General features: G+C 44.6%; 1 protein-coding gene across 3 annotated transcripts in view; it reads left to right on the plus strand.

Moving 5' to 3' along the window:
* The window catches only part of LOC143279978 (general transcription factor IIF subunit 1-like), an 85,943-nt gene that overhangs the window by 27,305 nt on the left and 38,160 nt on the right, over positions 1–20,478 (plus strand). For all 3 annotated transcript variants that reach the window (XM_076584377.1, XM_076584376.1, XM_076584375.1), the window contains exons 7-8: positions 575–665; positions 16,822–16,975. In XM_076584377.1, coding sequence (XP_076440492.1) covers positions 575–665; positions 16,822–16,975 — 245 coding nt within the window. The remainder of the gene's footprint in view (positions 1–574; positions 666–16,821; positions 16,976–20,478) is intronic.

A 20,478-nucleotide genomic window follows, 5' to 3' on the forward strand; every position in this document is an offset into this window, starting at 1 on the left:
TGGCAGTTTAGTGGCTGACGAAGGTAACCCCCGTAGTGCTCGGTTCTCTGTCCCCGGGAGCTGGGCATGATCGGGGGGGAAACACGTTGGAGCTGGACTGTTGGTCGTATATCCCTCCCGAAACCTGGAAGGGGTCAAGCTGGTGTTCCCTTGACCCTGGCCCCTAAGTTGGACCCCATGGTGGGTGGGTAAGGGAGGGATGAATTCACATTTTTTTCAACATGACTTCCAAAAAACTACACCCCCCTAACTCTGGCAAAAGACGAAGACAGGGAACGGACGACTTAGACTCCGATTCGGAGGTCGTTGAGAGCTCTGGATTTTGGCCATCGTGGCTGGTGATGGAGGGCGCTGATGACGACAAGCCGTTGTCGGCTCTCAGCCCCTTCGCTATCCAGAAGGGCTTTCAGTGTCTGGCAGGATCGCTGAAGTCCATCAAGAGGCTGAGGAGCGGAGCATTTTTAGTTCAGACGGAGTCCAAAAGGCAGGTTTGATGGAGAAGTAGCACCAGATGTCACTTAAAGAGGTATGAACGTTCATACCAGCTGAAAAAACCCCCTGTTGTGCTTTTCAGATGCTGACAGACATGGATGACTGGGCCAACATATCTGATGATGATGAAGATGGGGAAGACGATGAGGATGATGGTGAGAAAAGTAAAGAAGGTAAGGACACTAGGAAGGCTGACATTCTGTTGACTTTGAACCACCTGTGGGTATCTTTGCCATTGCACACACACACATGAAATTACAGTAAATGTTGAATGATATGTGATGGCATGGTAAGGTTAGAAATCAAGTAAGGGTTAGAAATCAAGTAAGTGTAACTGGTAATTCAGAACTAAGCTAGGTACTGGCAACCTGCCCTCTGTGCATGGCTCAGTGTGGCCAATTTTGACCTATTTTCCTCACACAGCACAAATGTCAGCAGAGTGAGCAACATTTTTAGCACAGTAGCATAGCTGAGACTGTACTCTTTCTGTATGTACCCAGTTGGTCAGTGGTGGTTGCATATTTCAGCAAATAAATCAAATAGTAAAATTTTGTCTCTTTTTTTTTTTTTTTACGGCTTCAGTTCAGTTCAGTTACTGAAGGTGTCCATGCATTCAGACAAATCCATAATGCAACACCTTTTCTGCTAAATAGATGCCTGACCACCAGTGCAATCAAACTTAACGCTTCATCATGCTTTGAGGGAAAATACAATAACATGAAATAAAATATGTTAAATAAAGAATGGATAAAAAGAAGAAAGTGAATGAATATAAGATAAATATTATAGTAATAATGATAAAAATAAGAAGAATGATCAATAAATAATGCATGGATAAATGTTCAAAAAGTGTGAACAGTGGTGGTTGTTCGACCAAGTTAAACATCATATTAAATGATTGGACTTAACGATGAATGTGGTTGGAGTTTATTTTCTTTTCATTTTGATCAATTGTTGGGTTCAAGATAGAAAAATGACAAACTTTCCTGTCATGATTTTCCCCAGTCATTCAGTTGAGGCTCATTTTCTGCAGATGGATCTGTGTAGATTTGCTCCAAATTTCTTGGTTATAATCGTTTTAACATGGAAAAAGCAGTTACTGTCAGCGTTTTCAAAATCGGATACCTTTTCAATAAATCATTTACTCATATATTTAATGCTTTGTCAGTAGTTGTTGTTGTTTTTTGTTGTTTTTTTCCCCCAGAACATTCAGTTACAAAGTTGACATTGTAGTCAGGATTGTTGAATTTTGCAAGTATTTTCTTATCTGCAGTTGTTTTACTGGAAAAAGAGTAATGATGATTATTTGTATAATCAAAATCAATAACTTTATCATGCATTTTTTCTCAGTCATATTTCATTTAACCCATTGACTGCCATAAAGGTATTATGTACATGCATAGTGACGTCACTGATGACGTCATCAGAAAAAGAGGAATAGCACTGGAAGGCTGAAAATTCACACAGTTCATCTAGAGTGTTATATCTCCAGACTGTTTTCTCAGTTTTAGGCTTATTGTTTTGGATAATGTTTTATGACCTGAAACACTACTTTCTGCTGTTTTCCCCCTGGCACTGAAAGGGTTTTTAATTTTAGATTTTAAGATCATAAATCTTTCAATATTTTCAGTTTTAAAGCTACACATGTCTCTCACTCCAACTCCTACCAGTCCTGCAAGTATTATGAATTAAGCAATATAGAAGTTATAATCAGGACTCATTACTGGCTTATTGTCTGTACCAAGGTACAGAAGTCCACTGTTCGACATATGCAGACATGATAAAATGTTAACCCCTAGGCTGCCTGCATGACGAGATAACTCGTCATGGCAAGCATGTATGCTTCGCTGCCACAATGATGAGATAACTCGTCATCGAAATATTCTGACATTTCCCTGCTTTGCATTCAGTTCGTTGAAAAAAATGCTGGTAGCTTTAGCTTGGGGAATCTTTCTGGATTCTATTCATAGCTAGAAACACCATCTGCGTCATAAGGCAGTCCTTTATTTGAACGTTTTGGTTGGGTTACTGGCCGCAGTCTTTGCCTGGCTCCTCTCCTCGCTCGCTCAACAAAATGTCGGACTGACTCAGTGCTCAAAACATGCGCTCATGGCGAACTAAATCAACCAAGATTACTTTCTTTAGCTGATGCTCAGAAAGAATTGGAGCATAAATTCGAAGGAGAAGACAGTGGTGAACATTTATAGGACGATTTGATAGAAAATAAAGGGAGCAATCAAGAGAGTGGCCAAGATACAACTATCAGTGAGTGATGCAGGCTGTTCAACTCTAGCAGATGACAGGTCACCAAATTTTTAGCAGGGCACCGTATGAGCTATTTTCTTGGCACTCAGCCAACGCGGTCTGATGAAGTGACGGTGTGAGAGGGGTGAAGAGGAGGGGTGTGGAGACTGAGGGGGCGTGGCCTCACATCCATATTATCACTTGCAGAAGTCACAATGCATCTATTTCTTTTTCAGTTTTTTTATATTGTGGTTATTCTAGTATGATTTTGTGTGTGCAGATATCCATTTGTCCAGAAAATGATATTTTAGTGCAAATTACCAGACTAATGTTTGTAATGAACAAGTTGAAAATGTGACAAAAAACAAAACACTGATTTCAAAACAACAGCATGTCACTTAAAATGCATAAAATGGGAAAACATCATGTGTTTTGTATTCTTTATTCATTTCCCTTTCAGAAAATATGTACTTTTATGGGTCTTTCTCCAATAACAAAGAGCACAGAATTTTTTGAAAATTTATACCCGTTTTTGTGAAAAAACCCTGGCAAATAGATTTCACTTAAATCTTATTTTCCTGGCAGCGAAAGGGTTAATAAACTGAAAAATGTGTTAAGTTACAAGTTTATATATATATATATATATATATATATATATATATATATATCTCTGTACACTGAAATAAAATCACACACACTCACACACTCACTGAAGCTCATGATTCTCTTTTCATCTCTTACCACTGTCATTTATTCCCACCTCCATCAATTGAAATATTTCACAGGAAGCCTGAACTTTCAGTCAATAAATATATAATTTTTTCTAGCTTTGAGTCAAGAACTTGGCTAAATTTGAAGAATGTTGGGACCCGGCTAAAATTGCAACTTACAGAGGATAGCCAATAGGATCATTGAAAACCGACTATATTCATGTGCTATCTTGATTCAGAAGGTCTAGGGGAGACTACCAATACCTGTTCACTGTTCGTTTCCATATATTAGCCCCATCTTATTACATTCAGGAGTACATAACATAAAAAGAAAAGGAAAAAAAAAAAAAAAAATCCACCACACCGAAAGTTTCTGTTTTACAGAGCCTCAAATTTGACAAAAATGTCTGTTTCTTATGTCCAAAATACCCAGATAAGGCATTTTTGGAGGACAGCCACACAAAAACTATGCACTGGAAACAGCTGAAATCTATGATTTGGACCCCATACAACATAGTGTTTGGTGTCATATACTGTACCATGTCAAACTGATGCAAACTAGGCCTATGGTTTGCTCTGTTTGGCCAAATTTCGCGCGGCTAACAGTGAAAAGACGCCCCTCTTAGTCTGGCCCGCTCTTAGCCAATCAAACGCCTCTAACAGCTATAAGCGCTGAATCATTCCTTTGGCCAAGGCTCTCCACGCCATCTTGTCAGGTTTTCGCTCTGTCTCGTCTAACGCTTTTTTTGGCTATTAAGCGTTTTCATTTGGCCTTATTTTGTTGTATGCGGCTTGCATGTGTATTGTGCTTACATTCTGTGTACTCGTTTCGACTCGGCCCCCTCGATTTCTTCGTATTTTTCTACCTCTGAGTCGATCCTGTCTTTCCTTTCTCTGTTGGGGATCGTATTGTTCGCTGGGTGCTTACGCGCGGTACCATGCCTCGTTTGCCATCCTACGAAGGCAGGGATCATGATGCTGGCAGAGATACTCGCCAAGAGACTCTCCCAGGCCCGGAGCTCATGATTTCTCCCGATAGGGACCGCGGCGATGCGTCTGCAGACGCTGATCGCGGAGGGGACGCTCGTCCCGATAAAACGGTCATGAAGGGGACCGGGGGGAAAGGGATTCGAGCGTCACCTCCCGAAGTGTCCCAGCGCGAGGCGGGTGGAAGGGGGAGTAGCACGTCCTCTCTTGGTGGTGGGAACTCGCGGCTGGGTGCGGACTCACAAGGGGAGGCCGCCCCCCGCCGTTATCCGGGTCCCCACACGGAGACGGCCCTCAGGGGCCCCAGTGCTGTTTCCCCTCCTCCCTCCTCGGTCGACCCCCCTCCCCCACCTCCTCCTGGGGGAGAAAAACAGTTGGTTCCGGGGGGGGACCTCCACTTAGCCCACCCCGGGCCAAGCCACCCCAGTCTCCCCACGGGAGGGGATTCTGGGCGCGTGGCAACCTGCTCTGCAGGTCTCCCCGCTATCCGGCCGGTCTCCCCTGCTGGGGGAGTCCCGCGCGTGTCAGGCGGTTCCGGGCAGTCAGACCGCCGGCCTTTCGGCCTGTCTGACACCCAAGTCGGACCTGACCTCCCTCCGACTTGGCCAGGCTTTTCCCTTCAACGAGGTCAAGGCACCAGTGACCCTTGGGGCTGGGGTCACGGGATGGCTGGTGCCCACGGGTGGTATCCCCCATTCTACCCGTACTGGGGTGCACCTATGGTGCATGCTGGGTTCCCGGGAGGACCAGGGACTAACCCCTGGTCCGCTCCCCACCGGACCCAACCCAGCACAGACCACAGAGTGACATACACAGCCCCGACAAGAGGGATTGACTCTTCGTTGGGCAGGTCGAGCTCCTCGACCAGTGTTAACACTACAGCCTCGAATAGGTCCTCTGTCAGCACGCAGGTGACCGCCACGGTCACTACGGCTTCCTTTTCAGGACCGACGGCAGCTGAGGGACCCCGCTCAGCCCGTGGGAGCCTGCTGGTCCCACCTACCCAGCCCTCGGTCCTAAAAGGAGATGAGTGGGTGTTCGTCCCCTCACAGCACTCGTGGGTCCCTCTGGCGTCCAGGGACGCTCTCTCTGAGAAGGTGTGGCACCCACCATCCCAAGCATGGTTGGACCTACGGTCCACACACTCCCCACCCTCTTCAGGTGTCAAGGACATAACAGAGGAGACCAGGGTCCCTGCTCGGGATCGCCCCAGCTCATCCCGCTGGGCTGACCACAGCCCACAGGACGCCCCCGTGGGTACATCCACTTGGGATGGCACCCAACAGGGGATGGACTGTGAACAAGAAGGACAGCCCCTGTCTTCGGATGAGGACGAACAAGCAGATGAGCACTCTTCGCCCCCATCCCAGTGCGACAGATGGAGCCCACGCCTCCCTAGGGACCAGCCTGAACCAAACTCGGACTTTGCCGAGCTCGAACTGACCCTCCCCAATAGGGTCACACATGCTGAATCAGTCCCTCAGGCAACTTTGTCACCCTTAACCCTCCTACGGTCAGGTGACTCTAACTCCAGAACCACAAGGCGACTCAGAGTGCCAGAAATGGCTCAGGAGTGGCTTAATAAGCCAGCCCGCACCGTCAGGGGTGCTGCTTCCATCCCTCCTCCAGGCAGGGAGTCACTCTCTGCCCCGGGCGCTTTTGCCCCAGGCAAGTTCCTTAAAGATCCCTCCAAGGGAGGAGTGTGGTCCTGGTACACACAGGACCACCCTGCCTACAGGGAAGCAGAGCCCTCCGCGCAGGACAGGATGTTGGTCTCACAGCGCACCACCTTCCCCACCTCAGCTACTCTTCCCTTTAAGACATTTGCAGAGTGGGACAAACTGGCCCGCCGCTGCCTCCTCGAGGTGTCCACGGCTTATACCTTCTTTGACGCGTTCCTCCACAGAGCCAATGAGCTGTGGGAACGACGTCCAGTTCAGCAGGACACAGAGTCTCCTTCCTCTGGCCTGCCTGGCCTCTTCTCAGACCCGAGGTTAAACACTTTTGGCAATCGAGTAGCGTCTGGTCTCACGGCAGCTGCAGACGCAGCTACCAGCCTTCACTTCAATACGGTGCTAGCGCGGCGGGATGCTGTTCTCCGCCTCTCTAACATTCCAGTAGAGGAGAGGGCTGCTCTGCGGTCCATCCCAGCACAGCAGCACTCCCTCTTCGGCCAGTATGCGCCGCATTTTGTCAGCCACAGGGCAGAGACAAACCGGGAGGTGGCCTCATATTTAGCCCAATCCTCCCAGGGGCGCCAGGGTTCTATGCCTTTGAAGAGACCCGCCACCAGGGCTCCTCCATATACCTCGCCTCCTAAGCCAAAGCGGCGTGCTCAGAATCAGCGGCAGAGGAACAAACCACCTCATGGCCGTCCAAGCCGTCCGGCCATGCCCAAGGCCAGAAGGCAGCACCCCCAATGACTGGGCCCCGATTCAGCACCGCCAGTCGTTCAGCCCCTCCAAGTAGGAAACTTGTCCCGGCACGCGCATCAGTGGCGTGCTCTGGGACTCAACGACTGGATTGTGTCGGTGCTAGAGTCGGGGTACATGCTCCCTTGGGTGGGGGACCGCCCCCCTCTAAGATCCACTCCTCCTCCTTATGTGCCCAGCTCGATGGAGCAGGAGAGCATCTTAGAGAAAGAGATATCGCACCTACTCCTCATAGGGGCGATATCTCAACTCTCGGACCCGGGCCCCGGTTTTTACGGCCGGTTGTTCGTGATTCCAAAAGTCTCCGGAGGGTGGAGACCAGTCCTGGACTTGTCCCCCCTCAACAGTTTCCTCCCCAAGATGAAATTCAAGATGGACACACAGGCACAGATTCGGGAGACCATGCAACAGGGAGATTGGGCGACGTCCATCGATCTGAAAGATGCTTATTTCCATATCCTCATCCACCCGGCATCCCGCCGGTACCTGAGGTTCGTGTGGAGGGACAGAGTGTTCCAGTTCTCTGCCCTCCCATTTGGTCTGTCCCTTGCCCCTTTCCTGTTTACCAAGGTGGTGCGGGAATTGGTGTCAATCGTCCGGTCGGAGTCCATTCGGCTCTGTGTGTACCTGGACGACTGGCTTATTCTGGCCCAGTCACAGGCTCTGTGCCAGAGTCATACAGCCAGACTTCTAGACCTGTGCTCCCAACTGGGCTTCATCACGAACCAGGAGAAATGCGATCTGTCCCCGAGCCAGTCCTTCGACTTCTTAGGGATGAGATTCGACACGCGGTCCATGATAGTCTCTCCGACGCCAGATCGGTGGGACCGTCTGGCAGGCCTCCTCAACCACTTGCGCCATTCCTCCCAAGCAACGGCGCGGACACTTTCTTCCCTCCTGGGCATGATGGAGTCCATGGCACCTCTCATCCCTCTGGGCAGGGTTCTCAAGCGCCCTCTTCAGAGGGCACTCAGGCTATGGTGGTCCCAGAGCACTCAGCCATGGGATACCCGGATATGTCTGGGCGAGTGGTTCCTCGAGGTGACATCAGAGTGGTTAACCACCCCTCTTCTGACACAGGGGGTGCCCATAGCCCCACCTACTCTTCAGGTGGCACTATTCACAGACGCCTCCTCCATGGGCTGGGGAGCCCACATGGACTCACTCCATGCAGCAGGGACTTGGTCCCCGGAGGAGCGCCTATGCCACATCAATGTTCTGGAACTGGAGGCAGTTCGCAGGGCTCTCCAGCACTTCATAGCGGAGGCCAAAGGCAAGACCATTCGCTTGTTCACGGACAACACAACAGTCGCTTGTTACGTGAACAAAGGGGGCGGAGCGCACTCGGCAGACCTCTCTCTGCGGACCGAGGCTCTCCTCCGTTGGTGCCACAGCAGGGGCATTGCACTTTCAGCGAGACACATAGCAGGGAAAGACAACATTTTGGCAGGTGCTCTCAGCACGTCCAAGAGTGTCATACACACAGAGTGGACCCTGGACAAGGACACCCTGCAAGGAGTGTGGGAACAGTGGTTCCGGCCGATGGTGGACCTCTTTGCGACAAGGTTCAGCAAGAGACTTCCCACGTACGTCTCTCCAGTCGCCGACCCAGAAGCATGGGCAGTGGACGCTCTCTCTCTAGACTGGAGCAGTCTGATTGCCTACGCGTTTCCTCCCTTTCCAATCCTGTCCAAGGTGATACGGAAAGCCAGGTTGGAACGCCCGCAGATGATCCTCATTGCGCCGAAATGGCCAGCCCAGCCCTGGTTTCCGGTCCTTCAGTCCCTGACACATGTTCCACCACTGGAACTGGAAACCAAACCTCATCTGCTGAGGCAGCCTCGTTCGGGCATTCCTCACTCCAATCCTCAAATGCTCCACCTGCACGCGTGGCTGCTGTGCGGGCGGATCTGTCAGCATCACCATTGAAGTCTTCCACCCCTCGGTCAGCCTCTGTGTCCGCCGCGCTGACCAAGGGGGGTGCCTCCTCCGACCTCCTCTCCATAGTCTCCAAAGCCAGGAGGGAGGGAACAGAGACTTTGTATGACTTTCGATGGAAGAAATGGCTGAGTTGGTGTACAGCTCAGAACATTCCCCCTACTAACCCTACGAGCATGCAGCTGGCCAACTTTTTGGCTCACTGCTCCTCGGTTCTCAACCTGTCTGCTAGTTCTGTGAGAGGGTACAGGTCTGCCATTTGTACCACTATCAAACAGCTAGGTGGTCCCGCTTTTGAAGCTGATTTCCTGCTCAGAGAAGTGGCTAGGGGCGCCTCTCTGAAGGAAGCTAGGAATCCCAGAAGAGTGCCCCTCTGGGACTTGTTCCTGGTGCTGGATTTCATTCGAAAACAGCCCTTTGAGCCATTGGGGACTATTCCTTTTGACCTGCTCACTCTCAAGACCACTTTCCTTCTGTTGCTGGCCACGGGCCGTCGTAGAAGTGAGATTCATGGTCTTAGTGGTCTGCCACAAGATCTAGCATTCCACAGAGATGGTTCCATCACTCTTCGTTTCCTTCCAGAGTTTCTGGCTAAGAACCAAGACCCCGAGGTCCCTTCCCCCTCTCTGAGGGTCAGACCTTTGTCGGATATTCTGGCACAAGATGATGAAGATAGGCATCTCTGCCCCGTTCGGTGCCTCAAATACTATTGCAATAGGTCTCGCCATAGGCGTTCTTCTCAGAGGCGCCTTCTCATCTCCCTCAATGAGAATTACAAGAAAGATATCGCTGCAGGCACCATTTCCCGCTGGGTTTCCCAAGTCATTCGTAGAGCCTACTCTCATGCACACAAGGATCTCAGCTGTCTTAATCCCAGAACACACGAAGTGCGGGCCATAGCTACTTCGGCTGCTTTCCAGCACTCGGTACCACTGCAGCATGTCTTGGAGGCAGCCTTCTGGCGGTCGGAGAATCCCTTCATCAACTTCTACCTCCGGGATTTCCGTATGACCAGGGCTGACGGTTCCAAGGGGATTTCCTTTGTCGCGGCTAACACTGCCGTCTCAGTTTCAAGGGCTCCCCATACGAACCAGTAGGCGTTGCCCTCCTCCATTTGCTTTAAATTCTGCATCAGTTTGACATGGTACAGTATATGACACCAAAAGGAGGAGTTTGTATTATACTCCATGTTTGGTGTTTACATATACTTACCATGTCAAACTCGAATGCCCGCCCGTCCGTCCCCGCGTCTCCGCCGTGGTTCTCATGGGGCATTTTCATTCATGGCCACGGAATGATTCAGCGCTTATAGCTGTTAGAGGCGTTTGATTGGCTAAGAGCGGGCCAGACTAAGAGGGGCGTCTTTTCACTGTTAGCCGCGCGAAATTTGGCCAAACAGAGCAAACCATAGGCCTAGTTTGCATCAGTTTGACATGGTAAGTATATGTAAACACCAAACATGGAGTATAATACAAACTCCTCCTATTTTGCTTATTTTTTTCTGTACAGTTAACTTGATTTACAAATGAATAATTGGCCTTTAAAAATGGGGTTTTCCTTAATTTGTGCAATGGAAAAAGTGACGTCACAAGCTGTCAAACTTAAAACAGCTCTAACTCAAAATCTATTTGATGGATTTGCTTCAAATTTTGCATGAGTGTTAAGAATGTTAAAAGAAACAATTCTATTCAAACAGTAATATACAAACATCAAACAAACTAATAAAAATAACTGATGGTGGAACTTGTTTAGGCTTCGACCTTGCGGTTTGACCTTATTTGAATATTGGGGATGGAAAATTCCACAACCTATAAACAAATCAAAACAACCGACCCTTGGACAACACGAATGTCCGCCATGGCGGAAGTGCGACACGGGATCAGTTTCGCTGATTACGGTAGGCAGTTCTCGGAACGAATACGCACTCGCACACAAGTAAATAAACAAATAATGGATTGAAAGATTAATGGCTTGTCTTTATTTCCATTATGTTTTAAACAAGATTTATACACAATTTCACGCAAAAATCATCAAGTGAAAAGTGACAAATTTCGGCCTGCTGCCGGCTTTCCCGCAGCCTTTGTTAGCGGGTGCCGGTACCTAATATTACCTCACAGACCAAAATTTCCCGGTCTTTGTTGCTTTCAGCATGCAACTGAAATAGGGCAAAAGAGTGCAGTATTTTTCTACATGGTTTTGACAGGGATGCACCTCAAAACATTGAAAATACTACAGTTGCAGGGTGTTTTGTGCAAAGATGCTTACCAACAGGACAGATAAAAGTTTGAAAATGTGATATTTAAAAAAAAATCCCATTCATGATTTTGACCCTAACGACTTGTTTTTGTGTACAGCAAAGAATAACTGGATACGACTTCAGCCAGGTTTTTGTGTGCTGCATCACATATCCTTGGAACTACGTCAGATAGAAACATAGATTCTTTTCTGCTGTATATTTTTTTCATGGCTCTTTAGATTTTATGAATTTGTATGTTTTCAGTTTTTGTTTTCATTTTTATCAATCTGAAATTTGGGTGATGGTTTAAAAGCCTCCGTCTACTGGTATTTACCCCGGAGTCAGTCTAGGTTTGCCTTGAATGACCGCTGGCATCATGTGTGGCTAGCCAAGATCGATCCCCCCCTTGATGGAATCTTACCCCCTTTCTATACATTTAATCAATCTGTTGAAAAAGGAAGTGGGGTCAGTCTGGGCTAGCCTTTATTGACCCCTATGGCCTTTCTCCCTCTGCCTCTCCCTTCCACTGAAATTTATGGAAGCGAGGGGTTCCAGTGTAACAGCCCATATTGAAGCTCTCCCTACTACTATGCAGTATTCAGACTTCTCAGTTCTTGGCAGAATTTGACCTTTAGCTGACCACTACTGACTTTGATCATTGCTGACCATTACTGACCACTGCTGGCCACTTCGAAAAAGTGGTCAGATTGCATTGTTTTGTCAGGTTTATTATGACACCTTGGCAGATTTTTGACCTCTAACTGACCACTGCTGACAATAACTGACCACTATCTGACTATTGTGAAAGTTTTTCAGTATTAGAACCATTGACTTCCTGATAGTAGGCAGGACCACTAATTTTTAAAAAGCAATCAGACGGGAACCAAACTTTACAGGCACATAGATGTTGATGAGATATAAAACCATGCAAAATTTCAAGGCTGTATCTGTAATACTTTTTGAGATACAGCTTCTTGAAATTTTCAAAAAAAGGCATATTTTTTCCAAATCGCAGGATTTGCTATGTTTCAAAGCACATAAAATTTAACCCTCAAAGTGCTGGATATAATAAAACATACTTACAGAAATCATGCTTAAAACAAAGGGATAGTTTGCCTCCGCTACCTGTGCTCTGATTTGGGGCATTTGTATGCTTATCAGTAAGAATAAATAGGTAAACCTATACATTTTTGGAAAGTAGAGTGAATGAAGAATCAGATAAAAGTAAGAAAAAGGCTGTACCTTGTATGCAGTTGGAGATATTCCATAGGATATAATTAACAAATTTTGCACACTCGTTTTCCAAAAACGTCAACCACAATGTTTATAGGTATTTTCACATCTTTTACAGAGTCAAAATCTCAAAATTGGAATTAAACTGTTGCAAAAATGTTCTGGCTGCAGAATCATGATATGAATATAACTGAAACAATGAAATTATAAGCATTGTATTATTTGTTTGAGACACACCCACCGACGCCACGCACGCGCACATCTACAATACTTTATGCAATCACAGGCAAAAACAGAAATAAATGTTTTCTTTTAGCTCATGTTGCTTTCAAAAGCAGCAAGAATGCTTTAATTCAAAATAATTTCCATTTTTCTAGCTTGATTTGGTCAAGAAATCGCAATAGACCCATGCCTAACCCACTTTACCACCCCTCCCCACCCCCATCACACACCCCCCAGTTTTTGTGGCTGGAGACACAAAACTGAATGAACAACAAGCAAGCCAGCATGCCCAAGTGTCAAAATAACAAAGCCGTTTTCACCAGAATCCCTGTCAGCAAATGAATCATCACTAGTGACAAGGTCACTCATTTCCTGAGCTTTGTCAACTTCAGTGTCACTCATTGTTTACAAAAAATACGAAGATCTGGACTTATAAACTCGGTCAAAGTTTGTGCAAACTCAAGCAGGGAGGCAGCAACACCAGAACGAGGCAGTTTTACGAAGGCTGCCGAGCATAGCCGTACGATGTCGGTCCTTATGTAAACAGAGCCACGATCGTGGCCCATCGCACTTTACCGGGAAAGCCACGATCGTGGCTCATCGCGCTCTCCGGGTTAAACTACTTTTGGCACAGAGATAAAATTTGATAAACATGTTTTTTATAATACTTGCTTTTACCTTATTTTTATTTATTTATTTTTTTTTTTAGCTCCCTCCAGTATTCATGTTCTTAGATATAATTGGATTTTGCTAATGTAGCCTTCCAGTATGCCCTAGTACAGATCTACCCATACAATATCAATGCCATTCTCTTTAGTCTGTTACATATGGAGACATCAGAACCCAGAAACACCAGCAAATGGACAAATACACAGCAACCTATGGATGTGCCCACAGTTTGATAGTTTTCAGTACAGATCTGCCCGTGTAATGTCGTGAAAGTCATTCTCTCATTTTTTCTTCAATCTAATCTTGATTTAACTTTAACTCTTGAACAGTGAGATCTGACCTCAGTACACAGAAACACTGACACATCTATTTCTCTTTATTAGGGGCGCTTCGACACGGCATACATGAAAGTGAGTCTGAAATATTCCCAGCTGACTTAGCAACAAGATGATTTGTCATTTGTACAGACAGACATACACTACACACACACACACCTTTCAGGCTAGTTTAACAAGGTAAGCACTCATGGATGAACCAGAATGAATTTTCTCATCATTTCTGCATTCCCTTTCATGTATGATTCATGTATTAACCAGTAGAGTGCCTATAAGACGTCAGCTGACGTCCTGCAAAAAGTATTGCCATAGTGCCTATAAAACGTCCACTGACGTCCTGCATATGTTCCGATTTTTCCTTCATTGGAGTTTGGTTCAGTTCACACAGACTCTGAACACTTAGTTTGATGTGTCTGGATTATAAAAATACTATTTAAATGAACTTAAATCAGGTAGAAGACCTTTCTACTCGATAATAATTTGCTAACTGACCACATGATACGCGCGTGGAAAAGGGGGTTTCATCATGCAAACAAATGCATTGAAAAAACTGTGTCTAGTAAAACAGATAGTCACAGTCAGCAGATTTACACAATTCTGAAAGATCTGCTTGTGATTATGGACAGCTTTTGCGATGGAGAAGGATCTCTCTTGTCTGATGATTGGTTTGAAAATGAAGGTGATTAACACAGTTATGAAACTAACACCCCATTTTATGGTAATTCAGTCCATCCATCCAATCAGACAGCGTTTTTGAACAACTGGCTATGATTGACAGAATACGTACAGCCAGTGTTGGAAGAAGAGGAGAGGGAGAGGAGTGATAAGACGATAGGTCGAATGCCAGCCAGAGTTCATCAAGGGGGCGTGGCTTTTGGGAAGCGTGTACTCACATTTCAAAGCAGACTGAAGGCAATCGACAACCGCCAATGCCCCACAATTTTCACGTAACGCAGTGCTGAACCTGCACTGGATGTGAAACACGTGCTTTTTGTTTTTAGCGCTTTGTTTTCGCTGAATCAGGGGGATGACTTGTATGAAGAGGTGGCAAGCTGACTGCACAGCAGACACTTTGATCGGCCCATGTGCAACTTGAAAGGAGTGAATGTCATCAAACAACTTCACCCTCTCACTTGCAAATGCTCTGTGCTGTCAAAAAGCTTGCCAGTTCAGTTTCTGGGACTGTGATTGACCCTTTATGCTGTCTTTACTCACTTTTGGCATTGTTGGGATAGTGATTTACTTACATGTCTGCAAGAGCTGTGATTTGTTTTCATAAGCTTATAGCCTGTTTTAATTTCTTCTACAGGTATAATCTGACAATAGGCTTGCTATTTCTAGCTGTATTTTGTTTCTTTTCTTTATGGATGTCATTATGTAGAGGTGGAAATAGACTTTCTTGTTGCACAAAAATTATTATCTTGACTTTACATGCCTGAACAGTTACCTACAATCAACCTAACTGGGGAAAAAAGCCCAGAAGCAGAATCTACACTCATTTTCCTTCACAAAAACGTTTACTTTCTTTCTGTATCGCCCACAGCTTTTTTGTGATTTATTACCCCCGAATCCTCAAAATTCCCTGGCAAGGGGAGAGCTTTTTATTTATTTTTTTTTTATATTTTTTTTACAAAATTCTCTGGCACTGAACTGGTTAAAGAAATGAAGTAATATAGAAATCATTGGTGAAAAACAATGGTAGGACAAGGCTCATTTAGGCTAGCCTAAACTTTTTTACCCATCCCACTCACCTGGTAGTTGGTGCATGGGTCTTTTGATGGGAGAAACGTGGTGGAAAGGAGTAGAATGAGAAACAGGGAAGAAGTTCTTTTCATGTTAACCCAATCAGAATTTTGTAATTTAAAAAAAAGAAAAAAAGGAAAGTGCTTTGCCTTTTCCAGTGAATTTTGAGGATTCAGGGATAATGTTTGTTTGTTTTTTTGTTTTTTTTTTGGTCAGATTCAGATTAAAAAAGTATAGAAGATACAGAATCAAAGTAACATTTTTGTGAAGGAAAAGAATGGGAATACTTGCAGGACATCAGTAGATGTCTTAAGGCACAATGGCAACATTTTGTGTAGGACATCAGCTGACGTCTTACAGGCACTGAACAGGTTAAGCTTACCTCTGGGTTTATCAGTCCAGAATAACCTTCGTTTCTACTGGGGGTTGAATCTCAAGTAGGAGAGGTAAGGTCACGTCTGAGGCCAGATTCACCATGTTGATCATTCCAGCAAAAGAATTATATAGCGATACAAGGGGTAATCTGGACCATTCTAGATGAAGGACAGCATAGTGCAAGAAAACTGAGGAGGAGGTGCGTGGAGGAATTCTAACCAGGCCAACTTCAGCCCCAGGGGTCATTTCCAGCTAGGCCAGAATGACACCCCTAACAACAAGGGAGGGGAAAAATCCAAAAAGGGGAGGTGAGGGCAGTTCTGACTGGGCCAGTTTAACCCCTATGAGTCATTTCAGGCTAATGTATATCTGAGCTAGCCAAATTTTACTCTGGGGTAAAACCAGCGGGGGTTTTAGAATAGGCTGCTACACCGGTACCAGACTAAGCATGATGAAAAAGTTGTGTGAGAAGGTGGTATTATTTATGCCAAACAGATGAATGTGCCAGTGAAGAAAAGCTGATTCTTACATGTTGTGTAGCTCCTCCCCTCCCAGAATACAAACGATTTGATTAAAAAAGAAGTGTACAACATCATTTGAAGCAGATAATCATTAAATGAAAATGAAAGGATGTGAAGTTCTTTTGGGGTTGGAAGGCAAACCATTCCTCATTTTGTCTCCACACATTCTCCTGTTTTTTCCCTGTTCCCAGTTTTCATGCCCCTTGTGTTTAGGTTTGGGTATTTTCTTGTAAACCAAGTAATTGTATTTTTTTAATGAAAAAACTGGCTTATGTTACTAAATCATCTTTTGGCTGTATCTTCTTTTAAAAATATCTTTAATGTTTATTATTAGTTGTTTAGTATTAGTTTATAATAATAATGATAATGTTAATTATTATTTGTTATTGTTGTTAATTTTTGTACCATGTTTAAATAAATCTTAACGAATCCTCAATTTTAGGGCATGTTGCAACTCTTATAATAGTACCAACAGTCTGATCCTGCATGTCGGCATAAATATTGAGAGGAAACAAAAATATGAGTGATTTGTTTCACAGACTCTTGAAAAACATTCATTCAGTTTTTCATTCTTTCATTATGTAAAGAGTAATAATTTTTCCATTATTTTCCTCCTCCGTACCTCTCCTGTTAAAAATTTGTAAACCACAGACAAATTGTAATACACAGCTGCTGTGTCCCCAGACATAGAGAAAGAGAAGAAGAAAGGGAAAGGTAATGTCAAGACACAGAAGAAAGTGAAGAATGCCAAGCAGAACTCAGATGATGAAGCCATTGAGGAGAGTGATGAAGGAGACTTTGATGACAGAGAGGTGGACTACATATCTGACAGCAGCAGGTAAGTGCTGGACATCCCCAAAGAAAAGAAACTGGGTTCTTGTGCATCCAGATAGTATAAAAAGCGGGTTCACTGAAATTATGCATGGTCACTTTTCAGTTTAAAAAGTTCCATTATAGTACAGTTTAAGATATTTTGATGGCATATTCCTTGTGTGCATTCAGAAAAAAAAGAAAAAAGAAGAAATATGATGGAATATTCCTTGTGTGCATTCAGAAAAAAAAGGAGAAGAAAAAGAAATTATGAATACTTGTTTCTGTTTTAAGATAAAATTTTAAGACTGTTTATATGATATTTTAAGACTGTTTATATGATATAAAACATAAAACAAACTTTCTCCCTTATATGAAAATGTGTATTGGTATATAGATGTGCTCAATTGATTGTCTTTTTGACTCACTTTTTGACAGCACATGTGCTGAGCCTGTAAACTGATCTGTATAAACCATAAAGGTGGAAAGAGTAAATTTTTCTATAATTAGGGGATATGAGAACTATTTGGAAATATGTAAATATGCTTTTCCATTTAACCCTTTCGCTGCCAGGGAAATAAGATTTAAGTGAAATCTATTTCCCAGGGGTTTTTTTTTTCACAAAAAACGGGTATGCATTTTCAAAAAATGCTGTGCTCTTTGTTATTGGAGAAAGAACCATAAAAGTATATATTTTCTGAAAGGTAAATGAATAAAGAATACAAAACACATGATGTTTTCCAATTTCATTTATTTTCAGGGACATGCTGTTTTGAAATCAGTGTTTTGTTTTTTGTCACATTTTCAACTTGTTCATTATAAACATTAGTTGGGTAATTTGCACTAAAATATATTTTCTGGACAAATGGATAATACCTGCACACACAAATTATACTGGAACAACCACAATAAAAAAAAAATACAAAAAAATACAGATACACAATGCATTGTGACTTCTCCAAGTGATAACAAGGATGTGAGGCCACGCCCCCTCAGTCTCCAGCCCCCTACTCTTCATCCCTCTCACACAGTCACTTTATCCAGTTCTCATCAGACAGCATTGGCTGAGTGCCAAGAAAATTGCTCACACTGTCTCCTGCTAATAATTTGGTCACTTTCTGTCGACTTCAACAGCTGTACAGCTGGTGTAACAGGCCGAAACCTGTCCCTGGCTGGTTCTTACCCTGGGTAAGAAGTAGCCTAGGCTGTTTCTTACCCCAGGTTTAAACCAGCCAAGGCCATTTCATAGCCTTCCTGGCTGGAATATACCCCCTGTGTACACATCACTCACCCAACCTGTCTGTATTCACATTAATGATGATAGTGATGATGATAATGATAATAATAATAATGATAATAATAAAAATAATAATGATAATGGGACTTCATATAACTCATTCCAGCGCTCAAGCCACTTTGCAGAATGATGTGATGATGTTCATCAAAAAAGTGATGTGAAGATATTCGTCCTTCAGATTAGAAGATGACCATGGCTTCAAGAGTCAGATGAAAGATCGGTGGATGGTGAGGCCAAATCGGGCCCTGAAGTCTCACCCACATGTGGGACACAAGTGGGTGGGTGCTGTTGAGGCAGTGGTGCTGCTCGGGCCTTGCACACAGCACGCTTTCAGTGCGCTTCGTTGATGCACCTGGCTTCAGCTGCACGGGCTTCTGTGGTGATAATGCTGTGCCAAGCTGGACGGTCCAGAGCAAGTGTCTCCCATGTGTTGGTGTTGACGCCCAGGACTTTGAGGGATGTTTGAGGCAGTCTTGGTAGTATTTCTTCTGTCCATATAGCAGCTGGTTAGACAGTCGGCTGTCTGACATTCTTACCACATGTCCAGCCCACTTGGCTTGGACTTTCTGCAGGAGGGTTAAGACGCTGCAGAGGCCAATTCGTTTCCAGGACTTCCGTGTCGGGGGACTTTGTCCTGCCACCTGATGTGGAGGAGTCTGCAGAGACAGCTCAGGTTGAGCTGTTTGGCGTGTCTGCTGTAGACAGTCCAGGTCTTGCTGGTGTAAAGGAGGGTGATAAGGATCACTGCACAGTAGACTTTCAGTTTAGTGGTAGAGCTGAGTCGTCTCCGCTCCCAGATGTTCTCACGGAGTCTCCTAAAGGCGGCGCTGGCTTTGGCGATCCTGTTGTTGACCTTAGCGTTTATGTTCACACATGCACGTGCACACACACACACACACACACACACACATACGCATGCGTGTGTGCGCGCGCGCACACACACACACACGCGCGCACAAAACACACACACACACACACAAACACACAAAAACAACAACAAAAAAACAAAACACACATACACAAAACATGGTTCAGGCGCCGATCAGCGACTTCCTACTTAATGCTTCAGACGCCAATTGGTGACTTATACGCTAAATGCCTCAGGCACCGATTGACAACTTGTACGCTAGAATTACCAACCTCGCTCAGTCTTCTTTTTGTAAAACCACAAAAATTTGAAATTTTCACCACTTGTTTCCGGAACGTCCACTCTATGTTTGGCTTGCAAGTTGACGCACGTTGTCAGATATTTCCGAATTTATTTAGCAGATTTCTCCTGTCGAAGCATGGCCAGCACTTCAGGAAAAAAACACCACGTAGGCAGTTGAAATGATTTTAGACAATAATTCGCCCGCCGAAGTGCCGATTGCTGACAGTGACGGTGGAGAAGAATTTGCCAGACCGGTCGAGAACAATTGACAAGTAACACAAATACATTTAACAACGTACAAAGACATTTGTGAAAGGAGCCATGAAACCTTCCAGTTTTGCAACATACAGCGTGTGTAGTGTTGGTGTTTCCAAATGGGATGTGGTGTTTGTTAGTGTGTTTTTTGGCTATATCAAAGACTTTTGAAAGGAACCATGGAACTTTCAGTTTTGCAACATACAGTGTATGGTGGTGGTGGTGGTGATGGTGGTTGTGTGTGTGTGTTCTTCTCATCTCTGCACATAGGTGCGTGCACATTTTATAACATTGTGTTATGTCTATGTTTCCAGTTGTATTTCCCGGTCTGTGTGTTAATTTTTCACTTGAAATGGTGTATTTTATGTTTAAAACAACTAAGAATATGTGAAAACTAATCAAAGGTGCGTACTTTTTCATTTTCATCAACTGATTTAAAAATTCTGTCAGTGTGTTCATACAAATAAACATGCTTATCATCTTTGCATTCTTTGCCCTTTAACTCTATCACCGCGTACCTCAGCTGGGTGGATTTTCTCCTCACACAAGGTGTTCAGTGGCCGTGTGTAGCCTGTAAACGGGCTACTTTTAGTACTTTTCAAGAGGAAATTTGTTACCTTTCATTACAGATTCAGTATCATGATTGGTATCATTGGAAAAAAGAATCTTCCATCAATCTCACTGTTGTGTTTTTGTTACTGTTTTCTCCCTCTTTTGTATCATCCATGCAAGGAAACAAAGATGCCCAAAGTGGAAAAAAGCAAAACTTATAATCTACACAAAACATACCAAAGAATGTGTCAAAACATCAGATAATAATGTAATAATA

Source organism: Babylonia areolata, chromosome 3 (assembly GCF_041734735.1).
Source record: "Babylonia areolata isolate BAREFJ2019XMU chromosome 3, ASM4173473v1, whole genome shotgun sequence".
NCBI lineage: Eukaryota > Metazoa > Mollusca > Gastropoda > Neogastropoda > Buccinidae > Babylonia > Babylonia areolata.